This window comes from Thamnophis elegans, chromosome 8 (genome assembly GCF_009769535.1).
Source record: "Thamnophis elegans isolate rThaEle1 chromosome 8, rThaEle1.pri, whole genome shotgun sequence".
In the NCBI taxonomy this organism is placed as follows: Eukaryota; Metazoa; Chordata; class Lepidosauria; order Squamata; family Colubridae; genus Thamnophis; species Thamnophis elegans.
In genome coordinates this window covers 77,235,523-77,255,471 of record NC_045548.1, presented here as the reverse complement: position 1 = coordinate 77,255,471, position 19,949 = coordinate 77,235,523, and the positions used below count along the sequence as shown (strand labels likewise).

At 42.5% G+C, this 19,949-nt stretch overlaps 1 protein-coding gene across 2 annotated transcripts in view; it reads left to right on the top strand.

Moving 5' to 3' along the window:
- Positions 1–19,949, top strand: part of TSNARE1 (t-SNARE domain containing 1) — a 243,636-nt gene that overhangs the window by 162,557 nt on the left and 61,130 nt on the right. For both annotated transcript variants that reach the window (XM_032223182.1, XM_032223184.1), the window contains 2 exons: positions 2,512–2,584; positions 4,699–4,781. In XM_032223182.1, the coding sequence (XP_032079073.1) occupies positions 2,512–2,584; positions 4,699–4,781 (156 nt within the window). The remainder of the gene's footprint in view (positions 1–2,511; positions 2,585–4,698; positions 4,782–19,949) is intronic.

Below are 19,949 nucleotides of genomic sequence, written 5' to 3'. Positions count from 1 at the left end.
TCCCTGCTCCCTGTCCTCTGAACCCACCCAGCGTAATCCGTGGGGCTCTACCAGGTCTATATGCAAAAGACAAAAGGAGAAGTACAGGTTGTATTGTTGACTATGGGCCATCAAGTCATTTTTGACTCAGAGTAGGGTAGGGTAGGACAGAACACAAGAGAATGCAGAAGAGAAAATATGGGATGGAAGGGAACAGAATACAACAGAACAAAAGAGAACCGAACCGAACCGAATAATAAATATAGAACAGAACAGAATAGAATAAGAAAGGAATAGGATAGAATAGAATAGGAAAAGAATGGAATGGAATGGAATAAGAAAGGGATAGGATAGGATAGGAATAGAATCGAATACAAAAGGAATAGAATAGAATAGGAATAGAAAGGAATAGAATAGAATAAGAAAGGAATAGGGTAGGATAGAATAGAATAGAATAGGAAAGGAATAGGATAGAATAGGATAGAATGGAATAAGAAAGGAATAGAATAGAATAAGAAAGAAATAGAAAAGCATAGAATAGAATAAGAAAGGAATAGGATAGAATAGAATAGGAAAAGAATGGAATGGCATAAGAAAGGGATAGGATAGGATGGATAGGAATAGAATAGAATACAAAAGGAATAGAATAGAATAGGAATAGAAAGGAATAGAATAGAATAAGAAAGGAATAGGGTAGGATAGAATAGAATAGAATAGGAAAGGAATAGGATAGAATAAGAAAGGAATAGGATAGAATAGGAAAGGAATAGAATAGAATAAGAAAGGAATAGGAAAGGAATAGGAAAGAATAGAATAAGAAAGGAATATAATAGGATAGGATAGAATAGAATAAGAAAGGAATAGGATAGAATAGGAAAGGAATAGAATAGAATAAGAAAAGAATAGAATATTCTTCCATAGAATATATGGAATGCATGGAATATTCTATTCTTTTCTGTTCTATTTTATTCTATTCTAATTATTCGCTTGACTAAGGGTTCTTCCTCAGATGAAGTATGAAAAATGAAACATATGAATAATTTGGGTGCGGCTGGAGGAAGCCTCAATTTGAATCTCATATTTGCAAATTTTGGATGGTTCTTTGTATGCTGGGCTACTTACCAATGCAGGTAATCCTGCATTTAGGACAACAATTGAAGCCAAACATTTCCGTTGCTGAGCGAGGCAGTTGCTAAGTGAGCTCCGCCCCTCCTTGCCACCTTTCCTGCTACAGTCATTAAGTGAATCACCGCAGTTGTTCAGTTAGCCACACGGTTATTAAGTGAATCCGGCTTCCCCATTGACTTTGCTTGTAAGACGGCTGCAAAAGTTGATCATGTGATACACACACCCCCGGGACACTGCAACCGTCATAAATACGATTCAGTTGCCAAGCGTCTGAATGTTGATCTCGTGACTGCAGGGAAGCAGCAACGGTCGTTAAGAGTGCAAAATGGCCATCGACCAACTTTTTTTCAGTGTTCAAAGAGTTACTAAAGGAACAGTTATAATTCCTTTTTGATTCCTTGTTTTCAGTACAGAAATGGGAGGTAACTTACTAGAATTTTTTTTTTTTTTTTTTTTAAAGAAGAATTGGAATAAGATAAACCATATTTGTCCAACTACTGGTATCTTTCTATTAAAAATGTTATTTTTTTTTCTACTCATAGTTTTTTCTTCCTTATGTTTTTTTCTTTTTTCTTTTTAAAAAAATATTTTTATTAAACAGTTTTTTTCCCCATTTTTTTTTAACACAAATACCATCCCTGCAACATTTCCATATCGGTATGCCTGCATTATGCTCTTTTTGTCCGTACATGTATACATATCAGAGCCGAGGTGGCGCAGTGGTTAGGGTGCAGTACTGCAGGCCACTTCAGCTGACTGCTATCTGCAGTTCAGCGGTTCTAATCTCACCGGCTCAGGGTTGACTCAGCCTTCCATCCTTCCGAGGTGGGTAAAATGAGGACCCGGATTGTTGTTGGGGGCAATATGCTGACTCTGTAAACCGCTTAGAGAGGGCTGAAAGCCCCATGAAGCGGTATATAAGTCTAACTGCTATTGCTATACTCTTTCCATGTCCTAATTTCTATACAATACCTCTCATATCTATCTGTCTACATGGATTCCTCTTATAACTGTTATTCTGTACTATTTTATACACAATATATCGTACATTTCCCCCCTCTTATTTATTTATATGGTTTTCTGATTGTTTTCTGATTTCTTAATCTTTCTTCACCCTTAATGCTTTCTTATTCTTTGCATCTTTCCTCTAGCCATTTGCACCATAAATTTCATACTAAGTAATAATCAGATTCTCCTTTATCTGTTATTTCTTTTGTAAGTCTGTCCATCTCCGTGCACTCTAATATTATTGTTATCACATGTTTGATATATTTTTGTTCTTCCAGTTTGTGTGTATATGATTCTTGCTGCAGCTGTTACATGTAATGTTAAGTATTAAGCTTTTTCTCATAGTTCCTACTTTTTTTTATCATAGTTCCATTTTTTTTTCTTTTTTCTTTCCAGAGTGATATGTTGGATGTCAACCAGATCATTAAAGATTTGGCCTCGATGGTGTTTGAACAGGGAGAGACAATAGGTGGGTATCATCAGAGCTCTTATGGATTGAAATAAAAAACCCATTTCCACTATTACTACAGATAAACCTCCAAGTGGCCTCAGGGACCCTCTGAAAAGAATGCAAATGACCAGCTTTCTCTGCAAGGAGTATAAATCCTTCCCTTCCCCACCATCCAGTCAGAGCTGAAGAAGCTTCTTGGAGGAGAAGTGAAACATCTTCAAAGAAAAACCTGACACAGCCCATGACCTGAGGACACAGATAAATCTCCAAGTGGCCTCAACGACCCTCTCAAAGGATGCAAATGACCAGCTGCCTGCAAGGAATATAAATCTTTCCAGTCCCCACCATCCAGTCAGAGCTGAGGAAGCTTTAAGCATTAATTGGAAAATTAGAGATTGAACGATGGTGTTATTAAGTATGCATGAAAATATGATTAGTAGTGAAATAATATAATAATATATGAAAAAAAATAAAATTGAATAATGGGTGATTAGATAATAAAAGAATATTCTTTAATGCAAATGTATGTATTAATAGTAGAATCACACGGGTTTGGAGGATTGGAAAGAACGTGAATACATGCACTTTAAATGTTTAAAGGATTGTGATTGGTACTAGAAGTGTACTTTGAGATACTGAATGATGAAAGAAGGAAGGATGAAATTTTAGCATAAATAGAATGTGAAGAGCTAAATAAGGGAAATATGAATAATAAAACTGAAAAAGTTAAAATATAGTTAGAAATAAGAGGGGAATAATAATGTGTGTGTATGTATGTATGTATGTGTATATATAAGTACATACATACATGCATGCATGTATACATTCGTGTGTGTGTGTGTGTTGCATTTGTGCTGATAAATAAATAAAGGGAGACCAGTATAAATCTATTTCAAGCTATTTAGCTCTCATCAGCTAGCCATACCCTTATCAGCCCCTGGCTCAGCTGATAAGGGAGGAGAGCTTGTGGCTTAGAGGCTAATACAACTGCCTAACAGGTAAAAACAGCCCAGGTTCAAATCCCAGTAAGGGTATGGCTAGCTGATGAGAGCTAAATAGCTTGAAATAGATCTATACTAGTCTCCCTTTATTTATTTATCCACACAATTGCAACACAAAAATGGTTTCCTGCCTGGAAGGCTCCTAGGGTGGAGATGAGAGGCAAAAGGGAAGCAGTATGCTCCCTCCCATATTTGGGAACACTGGGTACTTTGACATAATACTTAATACATGCATGCATACATACGTACGTACAACACACACACAAACATGCATACATACATTAAGATATATGAAAGAACAAAAGGGAGGTTTAAAAACTGAAGGGCAGTAGTAAAAGGTTTGTGTAAATAATACGAAACAATGAAAATGATATGTAATAACTGAGTAATCATATTATGTCTATTTGTTTTGAAATGTATATCTGGGTATCATAGATTTCAAAACAAATAGACATAATATTATTTCTCATTACATACCATTCACACACTGATAGGTATAAATACAGTGGCGAAATTCAATTTTTTTTACTACTGGTTCAGTGGGTGTGGCTTGGTGGGCGTGGCTTGGTGGGCGTGGCAGGGGAAGTATGTTGCAAAATCTGGATTTCAGCCCTGTTTGTAGAGTACAAAATAAAATAAAATAATAAAGTAAAATAAAATAAATAAAATAAAATAAATGATAAAATGATAAAATAAATAAATAAATAAATAAAATAATAAATAAAATAAAATAATAAATAAAATAAATAAAATAAATAAAATAAAATAAATAAATAAATAAATAAAATAAATAAAATAAATAAAATAAATAAAATAAATAAAATAAATAAAATAAATAAAATAAATAAAATAAATAAAATAAATAAAATAAATAAAATAAATAAAATAAATAATAAAATAAATAAATAAAATAAATAAAATAAAATAAAAAAATGGTGGGAAAAAAGAACTGAAGAAGCTTCTTGGATGAGAAGCGAAAAGTCTTCAAAGAAAAACCAGAAAGCCCATTTTTCTCTTGAAAAAAACCCTTTGGGACAACCATGACTTGGGTGACGGAGAATCTCCATAGAAATTTAAGGCTCAGCCATTCTTCTTTGTCGCATAATTACTTGCCTTTCTTTTAATTTACAGACAGCATTGAAGCCAACATTGAGACGGCCTCCGTGAACGTCGACTCCGCCAACGAACAATTGGCCAAGGCCAGTCAGCATCAAGTAAGTGGATTGCTTTCAAGGAGGCGAAATTGGAGAGAGAAACTGATGTAGGGGAGTGAAAGTTCGTTCTCCGGGCTTATGGGTTGGTTTCCGAACGTTTCGTTACCATGCTAGGTAGCGTCTTCAGCTGACTTTAGAGGATGTCAGTGTTGGTGTTCTGCTGATAAGAGCTTAGTGTGGTCAGTCGGTCTTGTGATGGGGAGGTCACAGCAGGTGAGGGTCCCGTGGCTGTTGTGAGGGGTCAAGTGTGGGTCATGTCAGGTGAGGGTCTTCTGAGGGGTCAGGTGTGTTTCATGACAGTTGAGGGTCTCGTGATGGGCCTTGTGAGTCACATCAGGTGAGGACCTTGTGTTGGGTCAAGTAGGGGTCACATCAGGTGAGGGTCTGGTGGCGGGTGATGGAATGGGACAAGTGTGGGTTACATCAAGTCTTGTGATGTGGTCAGGTGTGGGTCATGTCAGTTGAGAATCTTGTGATGGGCCTTGTGAAGGGTTGTGAGGAGTCAAATGTGGGTCATGTCAGGTGTGGGTCTTGTGATGGGCCTTATGAGACATCAGGTGAGGACCTTGTGTTGGGTAAGTAGGGGTCATGTCAGGTGAGGGTCTGGTGGCGGGTGATGGAATGGGACAAGTGTGGGTTACATCAAGTCTTGTGATGTGGTCAGGTGTGGGTCATGTCAGTTGAGAATCTTGTGATGGGCCTTGTGAAGGGTTGTGAGGAGTCAAATGTGGGTCATGTCAGGTGTGGGTCTTGTGATGGGCCTTATGAGACATCAGGTGAGGACCTTGTGTTGGGTAAGTAGGGGTCATGTCAGGTGAGGGTCTGGTGGCGGGTGATGGAATGGGACAAGTGTGGGTTACATCAAGTCTTGTGATGTGGTCAGGTGTGGGTCATGTCAGTTGAGAATCTTGTGATGGGCCTTGTGAAGGGTTGTGAGGAGTCAAATGTGGGTCATGTCAGGTGTGGGTCTTGTGATGGGCCTTATGAGACATCAGGTGAGGACCTTGTGTTGGGTAAGTAGGGGTCATGTCAGGTGAGGGTCTGGTGGCGGGTGATGGAATGGGACAAGTGTGGGTTACATCAAGTCTTGTGATGTGGTCAGGTGTGGGTCATGTCAGTTGAGAATCTTGTAATGGGCCTTGTGAAGGGTTGTGAGGAGTCAAATGTGGGTCATGTCAGGTGTGGGTCTTGTGATGGGCCTTATGAGACATCAGGTGAGGACCTTGTGTTGGGTAAGTAGGGGTCATGTCAGGTGAGGGTCTGGTGGCGGGTGATGGAATGGGACAAGTGTGGGTTACATCAAGTCTTGTGATGTGGTCAGGTGTGGGTCATGTCAGTTGAGAATCTTGTGACGGGCCTTGTGAAGGGTTGTGAGGAGTCAAATGTGGGTCATGTCAGGTGAGGGTCTTGTGATGGGCCATGAAGGGTTGTGAGGGGTCAGCTGAGGGTCTTGTCATGGGCCTTATAACGTGGAATCATGTCAGGTGAGGCTCGTTGGAAGGTTGAACTGCTGGTGGAGAGGTGGATTCCATGGGCTGGTTGTGGGTCACTGCCGTTGCTGGTTGATTGTTCAGTACACACAACCGGACACTGGAAAGATATAGGCAATCGGACACTGGAAAAATGCCAGCCCTTTTCATGGGGTCTTTAGTAAGGTAAAGGTAAAGGTTCCCCTCGCACATATGTGCTAGTCGTTCCCGACTCTAGGGGGCGGTGCTCATCTCCGTTTCAAAGCCGAAGAGCCAGCGCTGTCCGAAGACATCTCCGTGGTCATGTGGCCGGTATGACTAAATGCCGAAGGCGCACGGAAGACTGTTCTCTTCCCACCAAAGGTGGTGCCTATTTTTCTACTTGCATTTTTTACGTGCTTTCAAACTGCTAGGTTGGCAGAAGCTGGGACAAGTAGCAGGGGCTCGCTCCACTACGTGGCGCTCGGGATTCGAACCCCCGAACTGCCGACCTTTCTGATCGACAAGCTCAGCATCTTGGCCACTGAGCCATCATGTCCCTGAGGTCTTTTAAAATGCCTCCTTTCATAGCTTGCATTAAAATTCAGCACTCAGAGAGAGGCGTATTAAACTGAATTTCTCCCCACCAAAAAAAGAAGAAGAAGAATCAGCCATAATTGCTCTCTTTTGAACAAGGCACCACTTTTCACGCTCCTCCGATCTTTGGCACTTCCTAAGTAGGTAACCGAAGGAAATGTAGCACAAACAGATGTGATACGGAGGAAGAAAATAGGATTTCCTCGTGATGTTTTTTAAGCCTGTTTGCCTTGAAGCGAGGGCCAGGCGAATTTGGAGGTGTGTAAGAAGAAAACAGGCAATTGGATTTTTTAAAAACACCAATAAGTGTATCGACAAATTCTGGAATGATATGGCAAAAGGTTTAACGAAGTGGATTTGAGAGAAAGATGTAGGGAGAATTTCTCCCAGGGAGAATTTTCACCAGATAGTTAACTGGTTTTATACAATTAGACAAGAAAAACCAAGAGCACAGGTATGGAATAAGTGGCACATGGAGCGATATGCAATGCAATGCAATGCAATGCAATACAATACCAGAGTTGGAAGGGACCTTGGAGGTCTTCTAGTCCAACCCCCTGCCTAGGCAGGAAACCCTATACCATTTCAGACAAATGGCTGTCCAAAATCTTCTTAAAGACTTCCAGTGTTGGGGCATTCACAACTTCTGGAGGCAACTTCTGTTCCACTGATTAATTGTTCTCACTGTCGGGAAATTTCTCCTCATTTCTAAGTTGCTTCTCCCCTTGATTAGTTTCCACCCATTGCTTCTTGTCCTGCCCTCTTTGGAGAATAGTTTGACTCCCTCATCTTTGAAGCAGCCCCTGAGATATTGGAACATTTTCTGCATATATTTTTTTTAAATATGACAATGCCGGGAGGGCTAGAATATTTCCCTGCCAGCATTTGGACAACATGATTAACTGGTTCAATTAAGTCTGATTCATTTTAAATGTGTTTATTGTTTGTGTGTGTTTGTGCGTGTGTTGTCTGTGTGTGTGTGTTTATGGGTGTGTGTACCGTATATTCTGTGAAACCAGCCCTTTTCATCTCGTTTATTGTTTGCCGTATTCTGCAAATCGAGAAAAGCAAACAAATCCTGTAACCATATTCAACGCAGGGAGAAATGAAGTTAAAAAAAAAAGCAAACTTTTCTGCTAAATTTACTCCCCTTAAAGATTGTTGCTGTTTTCCTTCAAAAAATACATGGGAGAAAAAAAGAACGATTAAAATGGTAGCCAGATTTAACTAGATAGAAGCTCTTGCACAATTTACTAAGCCGCTGAGCTTTTAAAACATATTTTTTCTTGTATTTATTGGTTTCATAAACAAACTTCTAAGATTTTATTCCAGTTTGGGGTGCTATCAATTGCCCAGATTTGGTAGAGTAGCAAGCATGTATATCTAGCTAATAAACTAAAATAAAAATAAGCAGGGGGGGGGGGGACATGGATGGGATAAGCGTGAAGAATAGAAAATAGAAAATAAATAATGTTTTATATACTCTGTATATAGATTGGTGTGCCTGAATTACCATAAAAGCATCAAAATTTCCCTTGAACCTGGAAGATAATTGAGAGAGGGTCTATAGGGAAAGGATAAAACGTAGGACAGATGTGACTTGTGTCATCAAAACTCCCCTTCATTTTTTTTTTTAATGTGTGACACAAAAATGGTCTTCAAGAGTAACCACGACGACTCTCATTTTGACTTTTTGGTCAACAAAACAGGCCCCACAGAAGGTCCTGGAGTCAGAACTTTGTCCCTCTATCAAGGGTTGGACTTGAGAATAAACTCTACTGTCGATGGAAGGGAATATTTGTAAATCAGGTGTTGAACTGTGGGGTCCTCGGTGCTCTCTGAGCATGGGTGGGTTTCTTCCGGACCTTTCATGACCCAACTAGCTCACATCATCAGTGCTAGAAGAGAAGGGAATTGTGGGGAAGAGAAGGAGAACTGTGAGGTCCTCGGTGCTCTCTGAGTTTGGTGGGTTTCTTGCGGACGTTTCATGGCCCAACTTTGTAATATCATCAGTGCTAGAAGGGAGTGGGGTTTGCAGATTGGCAGAGCTACAAGGGAGGAGGAGGAGGAGGAGGAGGAGGAGGAGGAGGAGGAGGAGGAGGAGGAGGACTGTGAGGTCCTTGGTTCTCTCTGAGCTTGGTGGTTTTCTTGTAGACCTTTCATTACCCGAGTAGGTAACCTCATCAGTGCTAGAAGGGAGTTTGTGAAGAGGAGGAGGAGGAGAGGAGGAGGACTGTGGGGTTCTTGGTGAATTCTGAGCTTGGTTGTTTTCTTAAAGACCTTTCATTACCCAACTAGATGGCATTGTCAATGCGGGAAGGCAGTGGGGTTTGCTCTTGGCCGATTTGCAGTCGCTTCTTGCACTGATGATGTTACCTAGTTGGGTAATGAAACATCTGAAGGAAGAGGGAAGAAAAAAAAGAAGGATGGGAAAATGGAACGAGAGCAAGGAAAGAAAAATAAGGAAAATGGGGAAGGAAGAAGAAAGGCGAATGAAGAGGGAAGGAAAAAGAAGACATGGGAAGAGAGCAAGGAAAGAAAAATAAGGAAAGAGGGGAAGGAAGAAGAAAGGAGAATGAAGAGGGAAGGAAAAAGAAGGATGGGAAGAGAGCAAGGAAAGAAGAATAAGGAAAAAGGGGAAGGAAGAAGAAAGGAGAAGGAAGAGTGAAGGAAAAAGAAGGATGGGAAGAGAGCAAGGAAAGAAGAATAAGGAAAAAGGGGAAGGAAGAAGAAAGGAGAAGGAAGAGTGAAGGAAAAAGAAGGATGGGAAGAGAGCAAGGAAAGAAGAATAAGGAAAAAAGGAAAGGAAGAAAAAGGAGAAGGAAGAGTGAAGGAAAAAGAAGGATGGGAAGAGAGCAAGGAAAGAAAAATAAGGAAAGAGGGGAAGGAAGAAGAAAGGAAAATGAAGAGGGGAGGGAAAAGATGGTAAGGAAGGAAGGAGATTATAATGAGAGTGAAGGACAGTCTCAGCACCTGCCTTAGCACTCGGCCACAAGTCCTGTATCACACACCCATCGTGGCCACGCCCACCCCCAGCCATGCTCACCATGGCCACGCCCACCCCCAGCCCTCCGAGGTCCAACACTGCCGTAATGCCGCCCTCAGTGAAATCGAATTTGACTCTCCTGCCTTAAAAGATCCTTCCAAGGTTTTGCAGAGCACTTAAGCTTCTAATGTCTCCATTTATATCAATAGAGGCTGGAAATTATCTTGTCTAGGTGAATGGTGTTTATGAAGATGATTCTACTAAGGACGTTAGAGATGGTTTGGCTACATCAAGGTACTTGCTTTGAAGCTTACCATTAGTGAGTAACAAAGGCCAGAGAAGGGGCAACAGAGAAATAAATTACGGAGCTGGATGGGAAGAGTAGCGCTTAAAAGGTCCCCGAAATAAGGTAATTGAACGCTAGCATCCTTTCGTAATATTAATCACTTCCTTAATAGGACAGTAATGTTGCTTTTGCATCCCTCTTAATCCCACGATCAAAATCCGCGTCGTTTTAAATTTTCCTTCCTTTCTCTGCCTTCTGTAATGGAAGCATGGAAGGGAGATGGGGAAGGATAGGGAGAAAAAAGCCCTCCATTCAACCCACAGCTGGAAATATTCTCCTTTCTTGGAGCCATTTTCAAAAGGCGATTCATCCGTGTTCTCCCTCTGGGGTTTCACTTGATAGGTGGCAATTGTTCAGGTTTCATAAAAAAATGCCCTAATTGATTCATGAGTGTCGAGCCACGTTTCAATACATATCTAGTCATTTATTAGGAGCACCACTAGGCAAGGCCTTTTTGCAGTCAGATCTGAGCTTTGTTTGAGTTATAGCTGGACTTTACCCCGTTCCTCCCCTCCCTTGGTCTGTGTCACAAATCACATTCCCCAATGAGGTGCACCCTTCCCGAGCCTGCTGCAGTCATCTGAGATCCGACTTTAGCCGAAAGTATGCGTGGAATTCTCTCCCCCCCCCCTTTCTCTTACTCTGGCAACGTTAGGAATTGACAGCGATAATGTTCCTCCAAACCAAATTATGAGAACCATAATTTAATCCTCTTTGCAGGGGGAAGACTCCAGACCAATGGTTGTCCAATCTTCTTAAAAAACTCCAGTGATGGAGCACCCCCAACTTCTAGAGCAAGCCGTTCCACTGGTTAATTGTCCCCATTGATAGACAAATTAGTTCTAGGTTGGATCTAGAATGATAGAATCACAGAGTTGGAAGGGACCTTGGAGGTCTTCTAGTCCAACCCCCTGCCTAGGCAGGAAACCCTATACCGTTTCAGACAAATAGCTATCCAACATCTTAAAGACTTCCAGTGTTGGAGTATTCACAACTTCTGGAGCAACTTCTGTTCCGCTGATTAATTGTTCTCACTGTCAGGAAATTTCTCCTTAGTTCTAGGTTGCTTCTCTCCTTCATTAGTTTCCACCCGTTGCTTCTTGTTCTACCCTCAGGTGCCTTGGAGAATAGTTTGACTCCCTCTTCTTTGTGGCAGCTGCTCAAATATTGAAAAATTGAAATCATGTCTCCCTGGGTCCTTCTCTTACGTTATACTAGAGATACCCAGTTCCTCCAAGTGTTTTTCATATATTTTAGCCTAATCCCCTAACCATCAAGAGAGTTGTTGAGGCTACTCGGAGATTTATCTGCAGTAGTAGTGCAAGTGAATTTATCCACACCCATTTCAGGGGTGAAATTATTCAGCAGGTTCTGACCAGTTTTGGAGAACTGGTAGCAGAAATTTTGAGTACTTCAGAGAACCGGCAAATACCGGTTCTCTGGCTGGCCCCGCCCCCATCTATTTTCTGCGTCCCGAGTCCCAGCTGATCGGCTGGGTCTTCTTCTGTTGTCCTATACAGGAGAATGCCGGCAAATACCGGTTCTCTGGCTGGCCCCGCCCCCATCTATTCTCTGCGTCCCAAGTCCCAGCCGATCGGCTGGGTCTTCTTCTGTTGTCCTATACAGGAGAATGGAGCTGGAAAGCAGGTTAGTGGGGTGTTGAGGGAATGGGGATTTTGCAGTATGCTTCCCCTGCCACGCCCACTCAGCCATGCCCACAGAAATGGTAGTAAAAAAAATTGAATTTCACCACTGACCCATTTGCACCACTCAGGTGACTCTGAGGATGCAGAGAAACCTCCAAGTGGCCTCAATGACCCTCTCAAAGGATGCAAATGACCAGCTGTCTGCAAGGAGTATCAATCTTTCCATTCCCCACCATCCAAATCGGAGCGGAAGAAGCTTCTTGGATGAGAAGTGAAACATCTTCAAGGAAAAACCTGACACAGCGCATGACTTGAGGACACAGATAAGCCTCCAAGTGGCCTCAACGACCCTCTAAAAGGATGCAAATGACCAGCTGTCTGCAAGGAGTATCAATCCTTCCATTCCCCACCATCCAGTCAGAACTGAAGAAGCTTCTTGGAAGAGAAGACAAACGTCTTCAAAAGAAAAAAAACAAGAAAGTCCAGTTGCCTCTTGAAAAAAGCACCTTTGGGACAACCAAGACTTGGATGACGGAGAATCTCCACAGACTTTTAGCTATACAATTTGGGATGGAGACCCTTGGAATGGTGTGGTTGGAGGAATGGATTTCCAGAGGGGAAAAAATTTGCAGACTGCAGGAACCATTTGCAACACTCAGGTGACCCTGAGGACACCGATAAACCTCTGATTGCTTCAAGAACCTTCTAAAAAGATGCCAATGACTGCAAGGAATATCAATCCTTCCATTCCCCGCCATCCAGTCAGAACTGAGGAAGCTTCTTGGATGAGAAGCGAAACATCTTCAAAGAAAAAAAAAACTGGAATTGGACTGGAAGAGTTATTTTCCTCCAAAGAGGAAAGCACCTTTCCTCTTTGAAGGTCCTTTACTCTTTGAAATCTCAGATTTTAAATGTTCAAAAAGTGGATCTTTGCGAGAAAGTTTGAGAAGACCCTTAACAGCGAGGCTGGAGGGATGGAGGGGGAGAGGAGTTGGACGCCTGCTTGTTTGTTTATATTTCTGCAAACGGTGTCTTCTTAATAAGATTTGCATGGATATTCGCTTTGTGCCTAACTCTGCAGGAGCCGGAAAAGAGATAAACCCTTATTTGCATGTTCATATCCATATTTTGAAAAGGAAACCCGTTCGCCTGTTTAAAAAAAACAGTAAGCCCTTCTCAAAATCCCTCCTCTTTCTTTCCTCCGCCGTCTAAGCTAACTAAAAATAATCTTTTATTCCACCCTTCTCTCTCTCTCTCTCTCTCCCCCCCCCCCCAGTTCTCCTCCTTATAAAAGAGACATTCTGGCTCTCTCAAACCCCTTATTATTGGTTTAAAATTAATGCAAAGGACCGGGGAGAGGGGGAAATAACCTTGGGCAAGATTTAAATCAATCCGTCTTAGGTTGAATAAATAACTATGAGAGAGATACCTATCTTAGGGGCATTGCGGGGAAGGAGGAATAAAAGTAAAAATGGGTGAATTCAAGACAGAAAGGCTGAAAGAGAAAGAATAGAATAGGGTAGAATAGAATAGGGTAGAATAGAATAGAATAGAATGTAGAGTAGAGTAGAACGGAACGTTGAATAAATAACTATGAGAGAGATACCTATCTTAGAGGCATTGCGGAGAAGGAGGAATAAAAGTAAAAATGGGTTAATTCAAGACCGAAAGGCTGAAAGAGAAAGAATAGAATAGGGTAGAATAGAATAGGGTAGAATAGAATAGAATAAGAAAGAATAGAATAAGAAAGAATAGAATAGAATAAGAAAGAAAAGAATAAGAATAAGAATAAGAATAGAATAAGAAAGATTAGACTAGAATGGAATGGAATAGAATTGAATTGAATTGAATTGAATATAGAGTAGAGTAGAACGGAACGTTGAATAAGTAACTATGAGAGAGATACCTATCTTAGAGGCATTGCGGAGAAGGAGGAATAAAAGTAAAAATGGGTTAATTCAAGACAGAAAGGCTAAAAGAGAAAGAATAGAATAGGGTAGAATAGAATAGGGTAGAATAGAATAGAATAGAATAATATAGTAGAGTAGAGTAGCATATAGAGTAGAGTAGAACAGAAGAATAGAATAGAATAGAATAGAATAGAATAGAATAGAACAGAACAGATAGTTGAAAGGGACCTTGGAGGTCTTCTAGTCCAATCCCTCACCCAGGCAGGAGACCCTACACCATTTCTGACAGATGGCAGTCCAGTCTCTTCTTAAAAGCTTCCACTGTTGGAGCATCCACAACTTCTGGAGGCAAGTTGTTCCACTGGTTAATTGTTCTCACTGTCAGGAAATTTCTCTTCAGTTCTAAGTTGCTTCTCTCCTTGATTGGTTTCCACACATTGCTTCTTGTTCCACCCTCAGGAAAACAGCTTGACCCCTTCCTCTCTGTGGCAGCCCCTCAAATATTTGAAGACTGCTATCATGTCTCCCCTGGTCCTTCTCTTCTCTTCCTGCAACTGTTCATCCTATGTTTTAGCCTCCACAGTCCCCCTAATCATCCTGGTTGCTCTTTATTTAGATTATATTTAGGTTATTATAGCACGGAGTGTGCCAAGCTTTGCTTATTTTCATATATTTATTCTTCACATTTATATAACCCCCCATTTCGCAGAATACGACTCTCGACAGCTGCAACAGCATGCAACCGTAAGAGAACATGAAAATGTAATTTAAAAGGGAAAAAAAATCAATTTGATTAAAACACAAAAGCATCTTTGGTGTTCCGCACAATGTAATCATCTCAACCAATTGCCATTTTCCTGAAAGATTGGAGGACAGGTAATCTATAAAGTAAATCTAATGGTTTACAGTCCAGCTACTCCTTCCCAGTTTAAATGTGGTTCGCCGTTAAGTGAATGGCATCCTTTATAATCGGTTGCGGGCCTTATTCCGGTATTTATTCGGCTATTTAAGGACATGTAAATGACGGAGAATCGGAGGTTTTCCAGAGCGGGCTGACAGTCAGAAGCATAAAAATCATTTTACAGCCAGTATCTCAAAACAAAACACAACCACCACCCCCCTCCGTATGAAAATCGGTGCGTGAAAACTGGCTGCGTGAGAAAAGTACATTTAAACAGTGGAATGAAATCAATTAACACTGATGCTAGACAGCCCACTCTCAAAAGAGCAAAAATTGCAGCACCGAACGAAGCCACGCTGGAATCTAAATAGAATTTTGGAATTTAAACATGCCGGAAAGAGCAAACAGGTAGAGGAATAAATCTCAGGTGTGGATGGCTGTGAAGAGCCCAAGGAATCCCAGCACCTACTTCATCCTTCCGCCTGCCAAAATTCAAGTTTGAATTTTGAAATGTGTCCGACGTGATATAGGCTCTCTTGCTTGGGCAAGGGGTTGGACTGGAACCGTGATGGCCAACCTGTTGTGGCCCAGAAGGAGCCGTTGGAGCTGGCACCAGACTCCGACAGCGAGGGGCCCTCTGAGTCGGCTCTGGAGGATGTGGAGGACCCTGGACAGGGTTCCGACTCCGAGCAGGGCGGAGAGAGGCTGGTTGGCCACCAGGAGGCGCCTGAGCCTTGGACCAGTGGGGAGGAGACAAGGGAGTGTGATCCTGATGTCAGCAGTGAGTTGTTCCTGGATGCCCGGCACCGAAGAGCTAATAGGCATAAGGAACAGTTGCACAGTTACAGGAGGTGATTGCACTCAGCTGCTGGCAATTAGGCTCCTCTCCAGACTATAAAAGGACTGCTTGTGCACACGCCCCTCTTGCAGAAGTCAACGCATTAACAAATGTTGGAGAACTGTATTGTGAGCCTGGCAGGCTGGATTGCTGCCACGGCTTATCTGTGCCGGTTTGCTGCCAAGGACCTGTCTGTGAAGTATCTTTGACTCGGAGTGTGTTGGTGTGGGACAAGGGGGTCAGAAAACTAACCTATGGCACTCCGCTCTGCCCACCCGCCCAGACGCTTCTGCGCATGCAAGAAGATGTGAGCGAACCGGTAGTAAACAAATTGGAAACCCACCACTAGTTCACGTGGGCATGTGTTTGGGGGGGGGAACACAGGTGTGACATCCCCCCCCAGAGCCTGTGTTTGGTCCCAGGTGGTTGCAGGGAGGCCTGCTAGCCAACCTGAAGCTCCTGATGCACCTTTGACTTGATGAGCCTCCGAGCTGCCCATCCGTTGCTCCTACTCAAGAGACCCAAAGTAGGACAGCTAAAACTCTTCTAAATTCACAACCCTCTGCGTCTGTGAATTCCTTTTCTCTTCACATCCAAACTGCCTGTTATATGTATGCATTCAACATCTCCAAATCACTCCAGCTGGAACTGGGAATCGCTCTAAAAGTGTCAATCGTAATATCGTTCCTAAATATGCAAAAAAAATAAAATAAAAGTGGCGATAATTAATTCCATCTGTCCATCTTTGAATTTAAAAAAAAAAAAAAGAACGCCCTTCAAAACCTGCTGTAACTTGAAGAGCTGTTGAGAATGTGAATACCCCCCCCCCCGGTGTGTTGATGTCTGACAGTTTTTAAAGATTTATCTCAAACACAGAATGTATCTCCCCTCCCCCTCCCCTCGTCTTGTGTCATTTCCCCCTCTGTTTCATCTGCACGGGCCCACATCGAAGGAGGAATGTTTATTTCGCCCGCATGGTTCGTTCCTCTTGGTCAGCTGGTGTTTTGATCACACCGTCGATCAGATCATGATTGACTTCCCGGGGTTGAAGGGCCGGCTTGAGCAACTAAAATTTTTTTTCCTGGGATCCTCAGATTATGGAGAGGAGTCAGGTTGATGTTGCCAATGAATCCGCATTTTGCTTTTTAAAATAACAACTGGCAACGTTTTTTTATTAAAAAGTTTTTTTATTAGCAATAGCAATAGCAGTTAGACTTATATACTGCTTCATAGGGCTTTCAGCCCTCTCTAATAGCAATAGCAATAGCAGTTAGACTTATATACCACATCATAGGGCTAAGCAGTTTACAGAGTCAGCATATCGCCCCCAACAATCCGGGTCCTCATTTTACCCACCTCGGAAGGATGGAAGGCTGAGTCAACCTTGAGCCGGTGAGATTTGAACCGCCGAACTGCAGATAGCAGTCAGCTGAAGTGGCCTGCAGTACTGCACCCTAACCACTGCGCAACCTCGGCTCATATATAAGCACTAAAAACATTGGACGTAGTGCCACATTTCTGGCAAAAACGTTTCCGTATAGCGATTAGATCTTACAACAATTGCATTTTATATCCATTACTTAGGGATGTGTAGTCAGTCAAATTACCTCTCTGTTGAGCCTTTCTTTTATACAATTACTAATCATACAAATAAGTATCTGATTCCTACCCATCACACATTCTTAATACCATATTTTCCAATTCTTCACTTGCCTGTGTTTTTCTGTCCCAACCTTTTCTCTTCATTTCTAAAATTTGGGACCATTTGTCCTGATATTCCATCACACCTTCGAGCTCTAGAGTCAGTCTCTCCATTTCTGCGCAAATCAGCATCTTATTTATTATTTCATGTTCTGAAGGAGTCTCCTTGTTTTTCCATTTTTATCCCAAAACCAGTTTTGCTGCTGTTAAAATATGCAGCATTAAATACCTTTGCCATGTTTTTTTTTTCCTTTTCTTTTGTGATTCCCTAGTAGAAATAATTCTGGCCTCAACTCCATTCCTTGATTTAGCATCTCTTCCAAATACTTACTTTTCTGGGGCCAAAAAGCCCACTGGGAACTTTTGACTTCCTTTTATTTTAACTGTGGGGTCCTTGGTGCTCTCTGAGCTTGGTGGTTTCCTTGCAGATGTTTCATGACCCAACTAGGTAACATCATCAGTGCTAAAAGGGAGTGGGGTTTGTGGAAAGGAAGAGGACGGTGGGAACTTTGGTAATCTCTGAGCTTCATTGTTTTCTTGCAGATGTTTCATCACCCAATTAGGCAACGTCATCAGTGCTTGAAGGTGCAAACACCACTCCTTTCTAGCACTAATGAGGTTACCTAGTTGGGTAATGAAATGTCTGCAAGAAAATAACCAAGCTGAGTGAGCACCAAGGACCCCACAGTCCTCCTCCTCTTCCCGCTCCACAAAACCCACTTCCTTCTAGTACTGGTGAAGTTACTCAGTAGGTTCATGAAATGTCTGCATGAAAATAACTAAGCTCGAAGAGCACCAAGGACCCCCTCATAGTCCTTCTCCTCCTCCTCCTCCTCCTCCTCCTCCTCCTCCTCCTCCTCCTCCTCCTCCTCTTCTTCTTCCTCCTCCTCTTCTTCCTCCTCCTCCTCCTCCCACTCCACGAAATCCACTCCCTTCTAGCACTGATAAAGTTACCTAATAGGTGAATGAAACGTCTGCATGAAAATAACTAAGCTCAGGGAACACCAAGGACCCCTCATAGTCCTTCTCCTTCTCCCCCTCCTCCTCCTCCTCCTCCTCCTCTTCCTCCTCCTCTTCCTCCTCCTCCTCCTCCTCTTCCTCCCACTCCACGAAATCCACTCCCTTCTAGCACTGATAAAGTTACCTAATAGGTGAATGAAATGTCTGCATGAAAATAACTAAGCTCAGGGAACACCAAGGACCCCTCATAGTCCTTCTCCTCCTCCTCCTCCTCCTCCTCCTCCTCCTCCTCCTCCTCCTCCTCCTCCTCCTCCTCCTCCCACTCCACAAAATCCACTCCCTTCTAGCACTGATAAAGTTACCTAATAGGTTAATGAAACATCTGCATGAAAATAACTAAGCTCAGAGAGCACCAAGGACCTCACAATCCTCCTCCTCCTCCTCCTCCCACTCCACGAAACCCACTCCCTTCTATCCCTGATGGTGTTACCTAGTTGGGTCATGAAACGGCTGCAAGAAAATCACCGAGCTTGAAGGAGCACCACCATTTTCATCACTTGGTTGGGAAGCTTGATTCACTGGATCTGAATGCTTTTAAGAACAAAATTAAAGCGATGTGTGAAGCTAACATCCGCTGGTGAGGGCTGCAGTTGGCTAACTCTTTTCAAAAACTGTATTATTGGAAGTTGGAATCGGTGCACAAGACCAGAGGAACAATTATGGGAATCAATTGCTCTGCTGTCTTCCAGAAGGTCCCCAGTGACCTTCACGCTAGTCAGAACTGACATTAAGATGCTGAACTCTACACAACTCTCTCACACACAAAAACCACAGCTAAATACAACCTGTCTGTTAATGAAAGTTTGCTAAAAAGTAGGCTAAACAATTAGAAAGACCAGTTTTCTTTCTACTATGCCGAATTACAGCTAGTCAGAGAGTTCAGTCAATCAATCAGGATCCATCAGCTGGAAGGGCCCTTGGAGGTCTTCTAGTCCAGCCCCCTGCTCAAACAGGAGGCCCTGTACCAGTGATGGCTAACCTTTCTGTCATCCCGTGCCGAAATCGGGCATGGGCATGCGACAGTGCACACTTGCGTGCCCACACCCACAATGCAATGCCCTCTGTGCTTGCACGCAAGACCACCTTGTGCGCCCCCCTGAGTGCATGTGTGTGAAACACACACAGCTTGCGCAATCCTTCCGAGTATGTGTGTGATCTTCCCGTGTCCCGTTTTGGGACTAGCAGGTCTCCCTGAAACCTCCTGAAACCAAAAAGACAGGGGACATGCCATACCCCCCATGCTTCCCAACGTACCCCCATGTATGTGCACACATCTCCCACATGTGCAGCTGAGACCCAAAGCTGGCCAGCAGGAGAAGCTCAGCTGGGCGATGGCTCTCGTGCCCACAGATAGGGATCCTCATGCTACCTGTGTCATGCGTGCCAGAGTTTCCCCATCATGACCCCACACCCCTTCAGACACATGGTTGTCCAACATCTTCTTAAAAACTTCCAGTGTTGTGTTGACGCTACGTATTATCATGTATGGTGGACTTGTAAAAAAGTTAAAGCATTTTGGATAAAAACATGGTGGATTATTCAAAATATTTTTAAAAAGAGGATAAAGTTCACTCCCCAGCTGTTCTTGCTAGGTATAAGTACAGACTGTACGGTTATAGAGACTAATTTGATTCTGAACTTAATAACGGCAGCAAGATTGTTGGTGGCGCAGTACTGGAAGAAGGAAGAATTGCCCACTATTCAAAAATGGACGTTAAAAGTAGTAAACTTAACAGAGATGCCCAAAATCTCAGCATATTTGAAGGACCATTCAG